Below are 14,159 nucleotides of genomic sequence, written 5' to 3'. Positions count from 1 at the left end.
CAGAGAGGGCCTGATGTTTCTATGCTTAGCTCTCCCAGTGTATTCTGATGCTGGATTTTATTAATTAATTGATGATTGATTGATTGATTGTCTTTGAGACAGGTTCTCACTATGTAGCTCTGGGTGTCCTGGAACCACAACCCAGCTTGTTTTTTGTTTTTTGTTTTAAAGATTTTTTTAAAATTAAAAAATAATTATGTGCAGGAGGTGTGGGGGAAATTGTGCATATGAACCCAAAGAAACCAGAGACTTTGGCTTCATTGAGCTGGAGTTATGGGCAGTTGTGAGTTACCAGTGTGCTGGGAATTGAACTCTGGTCCTTTGGAAGAATAGTACTCATTCTTTTTTCTTCCTTCCTTTCTTTCTTTCTTTCTTTCTTTCTTTCTTTCTTTCTTTCTTTTCTTTCTTTCTTTCTTTCTTTCTCTCTCTCTCTCTCTCTCTCTCTCTCTCTCTCTCTCTCTCTCTCTTTCTTTGTTTCTTTCTTTTTTTTTTTTTTTTGATTTTTTTGAGACAGGGTTTCTCTGTGTAGCTTTGCGCTTTTCCTGGATCTCACTCTGTAGACCAGGCTGGCCTTGAACTCACAGAGATCCACCTGGCTCTGCCTCCCGAGTGCTGGGATTAAAGGCGTGCGCCACCGCTGCCCAGAAAAATCACATCTTGGGCTAGGCAATGGTGGCGCCCATCTTTTTTTTTTTTAGCTGAGGATCGAACCTAGGCCTTGCGCTTGCTAGGCAAGCGCTCTACCACTGAGCTAAATCCCCAACCCCAGTACTCATTCTATTAAGCCATCTCTACAGCCCTAGATTTCATTTTTGAGGGTACTTTGTCTGAGAGATCAATTTTAAGTGACTTTAGTGAGATTCAAGGTTTATTCTGTGGGCTAACCATGGCCAGAGTAGGCTTCCCTTGACTTGATCAATCTGGCCGAGGGCCCTAGCTGCCTGGAGTTTGTGGGCATCATCTGCTTTCCCCCGTGTCTCTCCCTTACCATGTCTCATCTTGTCTCTGACATTGAAGCTTCCAGAACTCTCCATCATCTCCTATGTACCTGGGCTGGTCAGTCACACACCTTGTCTGGCTCCAGCCTGCTTTCTAGCTGTTGCTGACCCCTCCTTTCGCCTCTTCCTGGCACTCCCTAAGCACTGAGCTCCCCCAAATCCCAGACTTGGGTTTCTCCTTCCTGTTCACATTCGGTCCCAAGCAGAGCGCTGGCTTCCATTGTGCGTCAACTGAGGACAGACCCCCCTCCCGCCTGCCCTAAGTAGCAAGTCCACCCTCAGTGACACCAGCTCCAGTTTGTGTAACCCAGTGCTCAGCGCGTTTGCCTCCCTGTGTTTGAGTCTTCCCAATGCTTCTGCAGCTAGGAAATGCTCAATAGTTGCTGAATGAATGGAATCTCTTGACAAGCCTGGATCTTGAGCAGGGATATTACCGTTAGAGACCAGTCACATGGTTCTGCTCCTGGATTGCAGAGCCAGAGGCCCCAGGGGCCACCAGAGTCAGTGGGACTGGACAGCCTGGCCTTGGCTTCTACCTTTTCAGGAATGCTTGGCTCTGTGGAGCTGGCCTTGTTGGCTCGAGCAGAAACCAATCCCCCTCCTAGAGGCTCCCATGGAATGCCTTAGATGTGGGCTTAAGAGCCAAGGTGGGCGGGGCTTGGCTGCAGATGGACAGCTGAGGCTTTGAACCCCAACTTAGCCCAGATCTGAGTTGGAAGCAGACGTCCCACTGTGGCCAGCCACTTGCACATAGGATTGTCTTGGTCTCCACAGCACCTCCGTCTCAATGCCCAGCACATTGCCCCGTGCTTGGCTTTGAAAGTGTGTCAGCTGGAACTGGCCAGCCTGGAGGCCAGCTCCCTGGAGATATCACTCTTGGTTGTGATATCTCCTGCGTGCATGCTTCCCATCCTCAACTCCTCAGCACTGTGTGCTTTAAGTTAAAAAAAAAAAAAAAAGAGTTTACCTATTGATCTCTTGCTCTGTGGCTACTGGAAGGATTCCCACATTTGAATCCTGGTCCACTTTGGTTGTGTGTTAGATAAGGCTCAAACGGGACATGAGTTCTGGGTCTGTGTAAAGCGGGTCCCAGCAAGATGCTCCCTTTTTTCTGTTTTTGGACCATGGGCTTTTCACTGTCTAGCTCCCATGCCACATCTTCCTGAGAAATCTCCCTGGATACTTCAGTCCTGGACAGCCATTCCCTCCCATCCCCGACCCCTTTGATCTGAGCAGGACCATGAATATACTTCTCTGTGGCCAGTTCTCCCTGGCTGAGCGTTCCTTGAAGGAGAGACCCTGACAGGGCCTGGGATGGCTATCCTGATGGTAAATATTGTTGAACCCCTTTCCTTATCTGCTAGCATGCCTGGCAATTGGCCTAAGTCTCAGTGGACAGGGACTCCACTCCGGACACCATGACTCCTTCTAGGAATTAGCCACTATTTATCCCCATCTCCACCAACTTGCTCAGGGGAACCCTCACAGCCATGAGGCTTCTGGGGTTCTTCTGGTATGCTTCTGGAAATGTCTCCTGTTTTCCTAGCTCTTTCCATTTTTCTTTCTTTTAAAGACATGATCGCAGGTATGTGCAACCATGCCTGGCATTTTCCCAGCTCTTGTCAAGTTCTGAGGACTTGCTCTGTGGGACCTTAAACCCTTAGGGTGCATCAGCTGGATAAGGGATTTTCAGCCCATTGTATGAGCAGGAGGTGAAGGCAAACCAGGAGGGTCTGGGAAGGTTGCATCACACATCTGAGGCCACTCTGACTCAGCGGGGGGTGGGGGTGAGGGTAGGGGGGAATGCTAGGCCTGACTTTCGGCTCACACACTACATACACCTGAGGCCACTCTGACCGGGGGGGGGGGGGGGGGAGGGTGGGGGGGGGGGGGGGGTTATGCTAGGCTCATACTCTAGATCTGAGCTTGTTCTCCCAGCAGGGTCCCGCCCTCCCACCTCCTCGATAGCTTTCCATCCTTCCAGACAGTCTCTAGTGCTGAAGATGCTCAGCTCAGAGAGCTGCCTTTTCATGCCACCAGAATCATATTTTTACAAGGGCTGGCTCTCCAGGGGCCAGTCTTCCAGGCCCAGGCTGGCTGGAAGGCAACTAAGAATAACTAAGGTCTGAGGTGGCCTGAGGCTCCATGCAGCTGTCGTTGCCCTGTGTGTAGGGGTGGGCAGAGCTCAGAGTCTGTGGGTTGTGGCCTTGCTGAGACAGAGGAAGCTTGGGGGAATATGGAGGACCACAAAGACCTCCAAGTGAGATGGGCACAGAGTGAGCACTCTGTCTCCAGCCCCAGGAGCTTACCAGGTGACCTGGAATGGAGGCGAGCCCTGGACAGTGCAGGTCAGCAGTACAGTGGTGTGCTCCCAGACGGCATGTGAGCGAAGTGGGATCCAGAACCAGGGGCCCCGGCCAGAGCACAGTTCAATCAGCTCCTTGGCCTCCTGGACCTTCTTCTCTGTCTGGAAGTGAAGGGGTATGTGACTCCTAGGGGCCAGGAATGGGTTCCCCATAATGTTGCCACCCGCCAGCCCCAGCATTCAGACTCTGGCTGAGCCCTCATCCACTCCACCTTGAGGCAGTGTTGCTTTGTGGGCAGGAAATGTGCTCTAGGACCAGCTATGGGATCACAGGCAGAGCCTCATTCTCCTTGCCTGTAAAATGAGGATGATGAGGATATTTATTTGCTCGCTCCCTCCCTGGGGGTTGTAATGGGGAGTAAGTGAGTCAATCCATGAAAAACACTATGTTATGTAAAAATGCTGCCTGCTGTCTGACCTGGACAATGGGTAGGGAAGGGACATTGGACCCTGGACAATTGTGAAGGTCTTACAGACACTGAGAAGTCACTCTACAAATCTAAGCTCATTTAATTTCTACCTCGGTACAGAGCTGTTACAGCCACACCCAAGTCACAGACGGGAAACTGAGGCTCACGAACAGCCTGACCCTTTCCCAGGTTACACAGCCAAGCATAGGGGTATTGAGATTGGAATCCAGGACCTGAGTCCTTTCCTTTGAGAAGGGATGAGAGTGAGGATAGGGCTTGTGGTGGGTGTTAGATCCAATGCTGGTGGGAAGGGGGACCCCAGTGCCTCACCCGTTGACGCAGAGCCTTCCAGTCACGTCTCTGGCGCAGCAGCCTCTGGGTCCGGAGGAAGGCTATCTCCATCCGCTCCAAGTCATTGCCAAAGCCCACGCGCCTCTGTCCACGCTCCTCTAGCTCTACTGTGGTGGTCTGGCGTCTCAGCTTAGCTTCCCTGTAGGGTCAGGACTCAGACATGGCCCATGGAGGCTGGAGCAGTCATACCCCCACCCCCACATGCTAGTGGTCTTTGGGAGTGTGCTTTAGGACCAAGCACAGTGTTGCATCCTCTTCTGCCTGCAGACACCTTGGAAGGGGACTGGGGATTCAGCTCAGTTGGTAGAGTGCTTGCCTCAAATGCACAGAGCCTTGGGTTTGATCTACAGAACCACATAAACCAGATGCTTACAGTTCCAAAACGCAGGAGGACCAAAAGTTCAAGGCCACCGTTGGCTACGCAGCAAGTTTGAGCCAGCCTAGGCTACATAAAACCTTGTCTCAAAAAAGTGTGTATGTAAATGTATATGTGTGTGTGTGGGACCTGCTAACCGTCAGAATAAGCATGTAGTTGTGAATGGAGTGTGTAAGGCTGCTCAACAAACATTGGCTGAGTTGTTGTTGTTGTTGTTGTTGTTATTATTATTATTATTACTATTATTGACAGGGTTTCTCTATGTAGTCCTGGCTGTCCTGGAGCTTGTTGGTAGACCAGGCTAGCCTCAAACTCAGAGATCTTCCTGCCTCTGCCTCCTGCGTGCTGGGGTTAAAGATGTGTACCACCATGCCTGGCTTGTTGACTGATTTTTGCTGTGTGCAGGTGGATAAGTGTTCCCTCTCCCAATTTCATAGGGCAGGAAACTGAGGTCCAGTGACTTGCTTAAGGACAGCAGGACTGTGTCCCAGACCTCTAAGCTCAGGGCCCTTCCCAAAGCTGTGGTACCTCTGGAGAGGCATTCAGGGACCTTCTGTTCCTTGTGTGAGACTTGCAATTGTTACCAGCTCTGTAACCCATGGCCATCCCCTCTCTTACTTCCATAATGAGGATAGCTGCTCGGGGACAGTGCTTTCCTGCTGTGGAGACTCTTTGTGTGTTGTGTTTTGTGTGTGTGTGTGTGTGTGTGTGTGTGTGTGTGTGTGTGTGTGTGTAAAGTGGCTGGTTTACACCCTGCCCAGCCCTTTTCCTCCAAAAGGGACTTCGGACAGATCCACTGTGTATCAGTGGGATCCCAGTGGTGAGGTAGGGGACAGGGGACCAGTGACCAGGGTCAAGACAAGACAGCCCTTCCTCATCCAGGAACAGCCATGTGACTTACCAGGACAACTCTGAGGAAGCTGTCAGGGCCAAGGCAGCGGCCAGGGCATAGTCTTCGGAGCTGAACTGCTGCTGTTCCTCCTCACTGCCAGGAGAAAGGGAGGTCACCACTCTTGGGGGACTGCCTGGGGTTCCCGAGACCACAGCTGTACATTAGGGTACCAGCAGGTACCCCTGAGCTCCCTTCTCATACTGAACCTCCCTCTTCATGCTGGGGTCTCAGAGAGCAGGGATGTCTGCCCACCCCAGTCAGGCTCTGGAGGACACGCTGTGCCTCCTGTTAGGGTCTGGATGTGAGGTACCCACTAAAGGACTTGTGTTGAAAACTCAGTCCTCAGCTGACAGATCTACTCATTGAGAAGTGACTGGACCACAGGGCTGTGTGCTTGCTCATCAGTCAATGACTCCCCTGCTGGGTTCAGTTTGAGGGTTTTATTGGGAGCAGAAGAAACACCCAGAGGTAACCTTGGTTGGAGGAAGTAGGTCTTGGGGGCTTTGTTATGCCCCAGGTGCCTCCCTCCATTCCTTGTTCCTGGCTACACTGTCACGTTTGCTCTGCCTCACCTCGGGCTCAAAGCAGTGGAGTCAAGACTGGAATGCACCCCATAAATGTCTAGCTCCCCTCAAAAACCCCCAAATAACCCCCCCCCACTCCTCCTAATGTGTTTTTCTCAGTGCTTTGACTGAGTGGTGGCAAGAAGTCCCAACACACTCCCCCATCAGCCCGTGTCTCCTCTCACACAGGCTCTACAGAGGACTGCCCCTTGTCTCTTTCATTCAGACAGGGGTGCGGGTGGGGTGTTATCTTAGCAGGTGGGCCAGTGCTTCTCATCTTAGAAAGGAGTCTCCGGACAGCTGGGCTGTGCTTCAAACCAGGGTCCTGGGGCAGGGAGGGGCCAGGGATGGGTGCTCCCACCTGCTGCGGCAGGTGCTCCCACCTGCTGTGGTAGGTCCTCCTCTGCACGGAAGAGCCCATATGCAGGCTGTGGTGTCGCTCTTCTTTCTGCCCCTCCTCCTGCCTGTGTTCCAGCCTGTGTACCTGCACAGCCTGGGAGGCTTGGGGCTCCCCGGCGTTTCCGGGACTGTGGGGCAGAGTCATGGCTGGGAATGCAACAACCTGTCAAGGCCAAGGTGTATGGTCATCCCACCAGGCATCCTCTGCTCCCTCCCCAAGTGCTCTGGGAGCATTCTGGAGTTAGAGGTTCTTTGCCTAGAGCCGTGGTTCTCAACCTTCCTGATGCTGTGACCCTTCAAATCAGTTCTTCAAGTTGTGGTGACCCCCAACCATAAAATTATTTCGTTGCTACTTCATTACATTATAACTGTAATTTTGTTACTGTTATAAATTGGAATATAAATATCTGATATGTGACCCCCCCCCCAAAGGTGTCACGAACCACAGGTTAAGAACTGCTCCTCTAGAGGAACATAGGAACTGAAGCCTGAGAAGGTGAGGGACCAGGGTGACCAAGGCAGGCACAGAGAGAGCCTGGCTTCTCTATTGTCCTGCGTGCCTTGGCAGTGGGTGAGCAGAACCCCACTGAGGGGCAGAGTCCTGGCTGCCAGCCACAGTCCTGTTCCATTCATCCCCTTCATTGGATTTCTAGATGATGAGTTGTAGTGGGACAGGTCCATAGGGTTGAGGAAATTGGCTCAGACCCGTTGCCAAGGTGTGCACATAGTGTACTCCTTAAGAGTCTGCCCAAGGACCCAGCAACAGTCAATGTCAGAGTTCCTGGTCATGCCCAGCTAATGAGGAACAACCACACAGCCTGGGCACTGGGAGGAGGGTATATAAGGCCTTCCCTGTTATTGAATAAATGAGTTCATCATTTGCTTTCAACAGACTCCCGGTGTCTGTGTTTTTGACGCCGTGCCTTCTCTCCCCCTCCCCTGAGGGAGCTGTTAGAATCCAAGCAACATCAAGCAACAGCACCGAGGCCGGGTCTAGGTCCCAGAATGGGCAGGCATCTCCTCTCCTTGAGTCCTATCCTCGAGCCTTTGAACTACAGGTTTCCTCACCCTGGCGGCTCTTCCGAGCCCAACCTGAAGGTGCTATGTTGACACAGGATGCGGAGACTGTGGGTCCGTGACTGGGTGCGATCTCATGGCCCTCGATCCTCTTCCTGCTTCCAAGTGGTGCCCTTGGACTTTATAACTTGGCTTCCTCATCCATAAAATGTACTCACCACGCTCCTGGGACAGGGACTCAAAAGGGTTAACTGAAAGCCTGGAGAAGTAAGTCCCACCCTAGTGTCAGGCATGGCCACCATCTTCCTTAGAAGCCTTGTAAAAATATAACAGGCCTTCTAGAACTTTCTCTCCTTTACTCTTTTGGTGTTAGAAACCTCTCCCTACAATTTGGTCCTGATTAAGAAAGTGCCCCCTCTTACTGGTTATTTCGTATCTGTATGTGGGTTGTATATGACTCGATGGTGGTGGGGCTCAGGCTGCTGAGGGTTAGTCAATGGCATGCATTTCTTCCACTTCATTAAGGTCTGGTTTCCTGTGCTGCCCACAGCTGTGGCCATCAGGGAAGACAGTGGCTTGCTGTAGCCTGCAGCCATTAAGGCTGTTCTCAAAGGTCTCCTGGCTCCTAAGTGTCCCAGCAGAGCCAAAGGGTAGCAGTTGCCCACTTAGGCTGGCTCTGGCATCTCCTGGACCGGAAAAATCTATACATCCAGAGAGCTAGTCAGACCTGCTCATCACACACTTCTTCTTCAGCTACAAGGGTTGATCTGGGGAGCGGGGCTCCACTGATGTTCTGGGACACTGGCCACGACCCCAACAGCAAGCATTTGTGTGCTCTGATGTCAGCACTGGCTCTCTCCTGCTACTCTGCCCTGATGAACACAGTGGCCCACTGGCACTGAGCCTCCAGACCCCCTCCTCTGCGGTGAGCCATGGATGCTTTTTAAAGCGCTGACTGAAGTGTGGGATTAAGCAGGGAACAGGTTTGTGGCCTCCATTGCCCTTTGTGAGGAGCTGTATTGGCTGGGCTGGAGTGGATGTATCCTGCCCAGTGGGTCGGCACAGGCCGGGACATGCAGTGGCTTCCTAGCTCCCTGAAGGGCTGTGATGATCTGGCCTGGTTAGTGGAGGCTGCTCCTTTCCCAGCAGAGCCCATGTTCCCATCCCCTGTGCCGGATGAACCTGGTGGCCCTAGGATTTGGGACTGCAGGGTTTGGGTTCGAACAACCGGGACTCAGCAGGCATGTTCCATGCCCTACTGGACCTGTCAGCTCTGAGCTCCCTGACTGGCTGCCTCATGCAGCAAAGGCTCCAGTTCCAAGTGTCCCCCCAAGGGCCTTTTCTTTTCTTTATTTTTAGCCTTACTACCAAGGAGGACTCAGACCGGAAAACTCAGACGACCCAGGGGCTACAACAGTGAAATGAGCAAGGGGTTCTGGGATTCCCTGTTTTCACTTGGGGTGCTATCAAGCTCAAATCTCCCAAGCCCCTTTCCCAATATATTTACATATATATACACACAATAAACACACACACACACACACACACATATACCCACACACACATATACCCACACACACCCTATAGCACACACACACACACAGACACACACACACACACACACACACACACACGATACACACATCATACACACATATCCCCCACACTATACTATAGACACACACACCATAGTCACATAAATACTACCCCTTACTACATGATACACACACACACACACAGCATGAGCACATACACACATTATAGACATACATGTAAACGTACGTATACACCACTCCCCCACATCATATACTTGTACCCAAACCCACATACCATAGACACACATACACCACAGATATGTACACTACACATACACTGTATACAACTCCCGCATAGGTCGTTCCCTGTGGAAAGAGACTTGGGGTCTCTCTCAGCAGGGCTCTCTCAGACCCTGATCCCTGTATGTGACTCACAGAAACAGCAGTGTCCACGCAAATGTCTCCAGGACAAGAAGAAGGTCCCTGGTCTCTTCCTGCCCTCAGCTCAGTGAGGACGGGTGAAGAATGTGATCTTGGAGCCTCGCACCGTCTTAAATATAGCAGCGCTGAGACAGTGTGATGACAATGGAAGGGAAGTATGGTGAGGGTGGAGGCAGGGGGAGGGCTGTGTCTTCCTGCCAGCGCTGCTGGGCAGCAACAACAGGTGGGGTGGCCCCCACTACTCACGCTGCTCCTCCCCCACCTCTGGCCTTTCCACCCCACCCCATTCCCTGCCTAGAGCTCCAGCCTGGAGCTTGGGGAAGGTGGACGTGCTGTGTTCCCAGCTAAGGAAGTTTGCTCTCAATTCTCCTTCCAGCTGCAGGGTCCCTTGGGGACGGCTTTCAGCTTCCCTGACCTGAATTCCTTCCTGAAAGACAGAGACAGCATGTTGGGATACCTGGCTCCATGCAGATATGTGACCCAAATGTGAAAACTGATTCCCTTGGCTAAGGCAGAAACGTGTGTGACTTCTTCTGGTCCTTCATTCTAGCAGTTACAGGCCCTGCCCCTGGTTTGCTCACGCTTGTGTGTGGTGGGTGAGGCAGGCCCAGGAGAAGAGTTGGGGAGCCATGAGGGAGGGATATGACACTCCAGAGTATGAGCAGGTCTGGGAAGACTGTGCCAGCTTTAGGCTGGAGAACATGGCTTCTCTACTGGCCTCTTCACGGGACCACAGGCACCAGGGTTATGTCACCGGCTGCTCTTCCTAGAACTTGGGAGGCTGCTCCCTGGGGAGAGGGCATGAGTGGCACTGAGCTCTTCAGTCCTAATCTTAATCTCCTGCTGTACTTGCAAAGCCCTCTGTAAGCTTCCCGGATTCTGTCTCTTCCCCCAGGCTGACGTCATAGCAGCTCCCAGGGAGGATGCTGGAGTGCCTGACTCCAACATCCTTTTCTTTAAAACTTTTTTTCTTTTTAAAAATTTTATGTGTACGAGTGTTTTTTTACTTGCATGTACGTCTGTGCACCACATGCATGCCTACTAACTACAGAGGCCAGAAGAGGGCATCAGCTCTCCTGGAACTGGAGAATACAGATGGTTGTAGCTGCCGTGTGGGTGCTGGGAATTAAACCCGGGTTCACCAGAGACGGGGCTCTAACACTGAGAAATCATTCCAGCCTGACCATTTTTTTTGGTTGTTCTGAAACAAGGTTGTTGTTATTCTGAGACACGGTAGCCAGGCTAGCTTGCAACTGATAATCTTCCTGCCTCAGTCTCCAAGTACCACGGTTTCAAGTATGTACCAGTCTGCCTCCTCATCTCCTATTCTCCCATCAGAAAGAGCTTCTTTGGATCCACACACTTGCTGTCTAAGTGAGATGCGCCTCTTCTCAGCAGAACATGGTCCTAAAATAGGCCCTGTTGTCCCTGCCCTCTGAGGCAGCCAGAAGGGATGAACTCAGACACACGCCAGAGTCAGGGGCATCTCAGAGTGACTGTTCAGGATCCTGACCAGTTCCCCGGCTTTCTAGCTTAACAAGTCACCTTTTTCTGGTTTATCTATATTCCAGAGGACAGGAATGGCTGCCTCATGGTCTTCCTGCAAGGCACGATGGTACAGACCTATAATCTCAGAATTCAGGAGGCTGAGGCAGACGGACCCAGGCATCCAGACCAAGCCTGGGCTACACAGTGACCCTTTAATAGAAAGGATCCTGGCAGAGTCCTCAGCTTCCCCCACAGCACCAGACATACTGTAGATGGTTGACAAATGAGGGCTCCATTGGTCTCTCCTGAACTCTGGGAACATTAAAGGCCTTGTCTCACCCCCCATCCATCTGGACATGGGGTCCATTCCACTGTCTCCCTCAGCTGATCGTTCACGGTGATGCAGCCCCATATCACTTGGTCCTTTATAAGTATAGCCAACCCTGAGATGGGAAACTGAGTGGCAGGAAGATGATTTCAGTTACACAGCTCTCGGCTTCGATGCAGATTGTAGGAACCTCTATTTACTAACGAGGGAGACCTGGCCTCTGGGGGGCCTTGACGTCTTTCTGTGTTTTTACTTCATTGTTAAAGTTTGAGACAAGTCCACTCATTAGCTGAGGCTGGCCTCAAATCCATGATTCTCCTGCCCTAGCTCCTTGAGTGCTGGGATTACAAGCATGTGCCATCATGTTCAGCCTTCAGCCTCCTTCCTGAGCCTCAGTTTCCTTAATCGTAGAGCAGAAAAGGTTTTTAGATAGCAGGAACACTCACTTGTCCCATTCTCTCTGTCCCTAGCCCCAAGGGAATAATAATGCCTGGAGTACAGCCGGGCCTCAACTTGTCTTCAAAAAGGAATGGAAAGCTAGGTATGGAGGTACATGCCAATAATCATACCACTCTGGAGGCCAAGGCAGGAGGATCAGGAGTTCAAGACTAGCCTCAACTACATAGCAAATTTGAGGTCAACCTGGGCTACATGAGACCCTGTCTCAAAGCAAAGCTAATTAATTAATTAATAGAAAACAAAAAAATGAGTGGATAAATAATGTCTCAGTCTATTTGACCTGGTATACACTAGGTCATTTAAAAAGGATTAAAAAAAAAAAAAAAGCCCGGGCGGTGGTGCACGCCTTTAATTCCAGCAAGGATAGATCTTTATTTCTCATGGTTTTGGAGGTATGAAAATTCAAGGTCAAGTCTCATTTTCCACGTGTCTTAGTTTGGGTTGCTATAGCTGTGGTGAAACACCACAGCCACAAGCAAGCTGGGGAGAAAAGTGTTTATTTGACTTACTAATTCGTAAGTCTAAAACACCTCCCCCTCTTTCGTTTTTATTTTATGTGTATGGATGTTTTGCTTACATGCACATCTGTGCTCCAGAGGTCAGGGGAGGGGGCTAGATCCCCTGAGACAGGAGTTATAGACAGTTGTGAGCCATCTTGTGGGTGCTGGGAATCAGGGGTCCTCTGAAAGAGCAGCCAGTGCTCTTAGCCACTAAGCCCCATAATCTAGAAGTTTTATGTGGCATCTTATTCCAATTGACATGATAAGATGTCATGCCATCCTCTTCCATCTGGCCATAGAAGGGCTTCATTCTGTGATCCGGTGTATCCACTCTCTATATGCTACACACCCATCACCCAGGCTGGTTATTGGTAACTAAGTATTGTGTTCAAGTAACTTTTACTGTGCTTCCCACAGCTGCCATTCTATTCTGTGGTTTGTTGTCTCCTCATGTGCCTAATTTACAAATTAAGATTTATCACAGGCATGTAACACACCAGAGCATCTGCAGGATGTGCACGCTCCTGTGGTTTCCAGCATCCTCTGGATATGACACTGTTAACTTCATACTTGCAAAACCAGGCCACTACACTCTAAAAACAAACAAACAAAAAACAAACAAACAAAAAACAAAAGCAGATAGAAACATGTCATGATGTTTTAAGTATGTTTACCATTTTGTGTTGAGATGCAGCCACGGCTTTCCTTGGCTGCATGCAGCTTGTGGGTTCCAGCTGGACAGGGGTCTTGACTTGTCCCTGGAGGATTAGGCTGGGGGAATGCTGTGGTCACTAGTCTCTTACTCCTGGTTCTGCCATTCCTTGTTAGGCAGGCGACTCAGAGACTCACCTTTTTCTGGGTGGGACGGGACACCACAGGCAGAGCTGGAGACTTTCCAGGTTATGGGGTAGGGTAGGGCTCTCAGGAAAGCTAAGCTCACCTGAGACACTGTGGAACTTTGGCAGCCTGCCTTCTAGCAGGATCCAGCCCAGCTATCGGCCTGGGATGCCAGGGGAGGAGCATGTGTTGTGATCCCAGAGGGGCCTCAGAGGGGGCCATGGGCTCCTCCTTAGACACTCCTGTTTCTACCTCATTTCTGTTATGGTTGCTACCCACATAGTCCTGGGAGTTGGCAGCCAGTTTATGGCCTTCCATAAAAGCGTCTCTGCAGCTCTGGTTGTGCTGACCAAGTGAGAACAGGCCTGCTATTCAGTGACTTTTTACTCTTAAACAAAGTGAAGGCAGTTAACCTTTGGCTGGAGATACCAGGTCAATGACCTTGGAGGGAGGTTAAATATTAATGACATATAGATAAATGCCCCACCTGTCACTATGTGTCATTAAGGGGGTGAGGTGGGGAAAAAAAGGGGGAAACACAGGTGAGCACAGCGGAAGGGCACGGTGCACTTCTGAAGGGCCACAATGACGCAGATGTAGTGTGGTGTTGTGTCTCAGAAATTTGGCAAGATGGGGAGGGCACTTATCTCTCAGGAGCCCTTTAGGGGCCCTTCCTTTTCTGTGTTCAGTAAGACTTAGCCCCCGAGAATTTCAGCAGAACAGAGAGCATCCACTCTTGACATAAAAGACACTGCATTTGAGGGTGGGCTTCATGGCACGGCTTTGGATAGGCCAGGGCCTCAGGTTCCTCCCATAAGGCCCCTCTGAGACGGGAGTGGTATAATGGGCATGGCTTTCTGACAGCAGACAGTAAAGGATGCCTCCTCTTCCTGGTACGGGCACGGGATCAGGGGGCCAGGGTGGTACAGTACTGCCACTGTGTCATGAGAAGGGGCAGACAGAGGCCTGGGGCTCCCTGTGAGATGGCATCTGTCCAGACAGCTTCCACCCGCAATCTCAAAGAGAAAGCTCTCTGCCATTTGTTTCCAGAAGGCCCTGTAGAGACTCCTCCTGTCTGCCCTAGTAGCTCAGTCCTTGCCTGCAACAGTCTTTATCCCAGGAGAAAACACACATGAACCAACGTGAATGGGAGGAGGCCCTCCTTGTGTTTCCAGACTTAAAAACAAACAAAACAAAAAA

General features: G+C 50.9%; 1 protein-coding gene across 1 annotated transcript in view; it reads right to left on the bottom strand.

Moving 5' to 3' along the window:
• The window catches only part of Myom3 (myomesin 3), a 43,659-nt gene extending 34,232 nt beyond the window's left edge, over nucleotides 1–9,427 (bottom strand). The window contains exons 1-5 of the mRNA XM_036178621.1: nucleotides 9,342–9,427; nucleotides 6,339–6,517; nucleotides 5,402–5,485; nucleotides 4,104–4,263; nucleotides 3,333–3,465 (exon numbers count right to left, since the gene is read on the bottom strand). Of these exons, the coding sequence (XP_036034514.1) occupies nucleotides 3,333–3,465; nucleotides 4,104–4,263; nucleotides 5,402–5,485; nucleotides 6,339–6,499 (538 nt within the window). The 5' untranslated portion in view covers nucleotides 6,500–6,517; nucleotides 9,342–9,427. The remainder of the gene's footprint in view (nucleotides 1–3,332; nucleotides 3,466–4,103; nucleotides 4,264–5,401; nucleotides 5,486–6,338; nucleotides 6,518–9,341) is intronic.
• Between the last annotated feature and the right edge of the window lie 4,732 nt (nucleotides 9,428–14,159).

This window comes from Onychomys torridus, chromosome 2 (assembly GCF_903995425.1).
Source record: "Onychomys torridus chromosome 2, mOncTor1.1, whole genome shotgun sequence".
Taxonomy (NCBI): Eukaryota; Metazoa; Chordata; class Mammalia; order Rodentia; family Cricetidae; genus Onychomys; species Onychomys torridus.
Note: the sequence above shows the minus strand (reverse complement) of the source record. Positions and strands in the feature narration are given on the sequence as shown.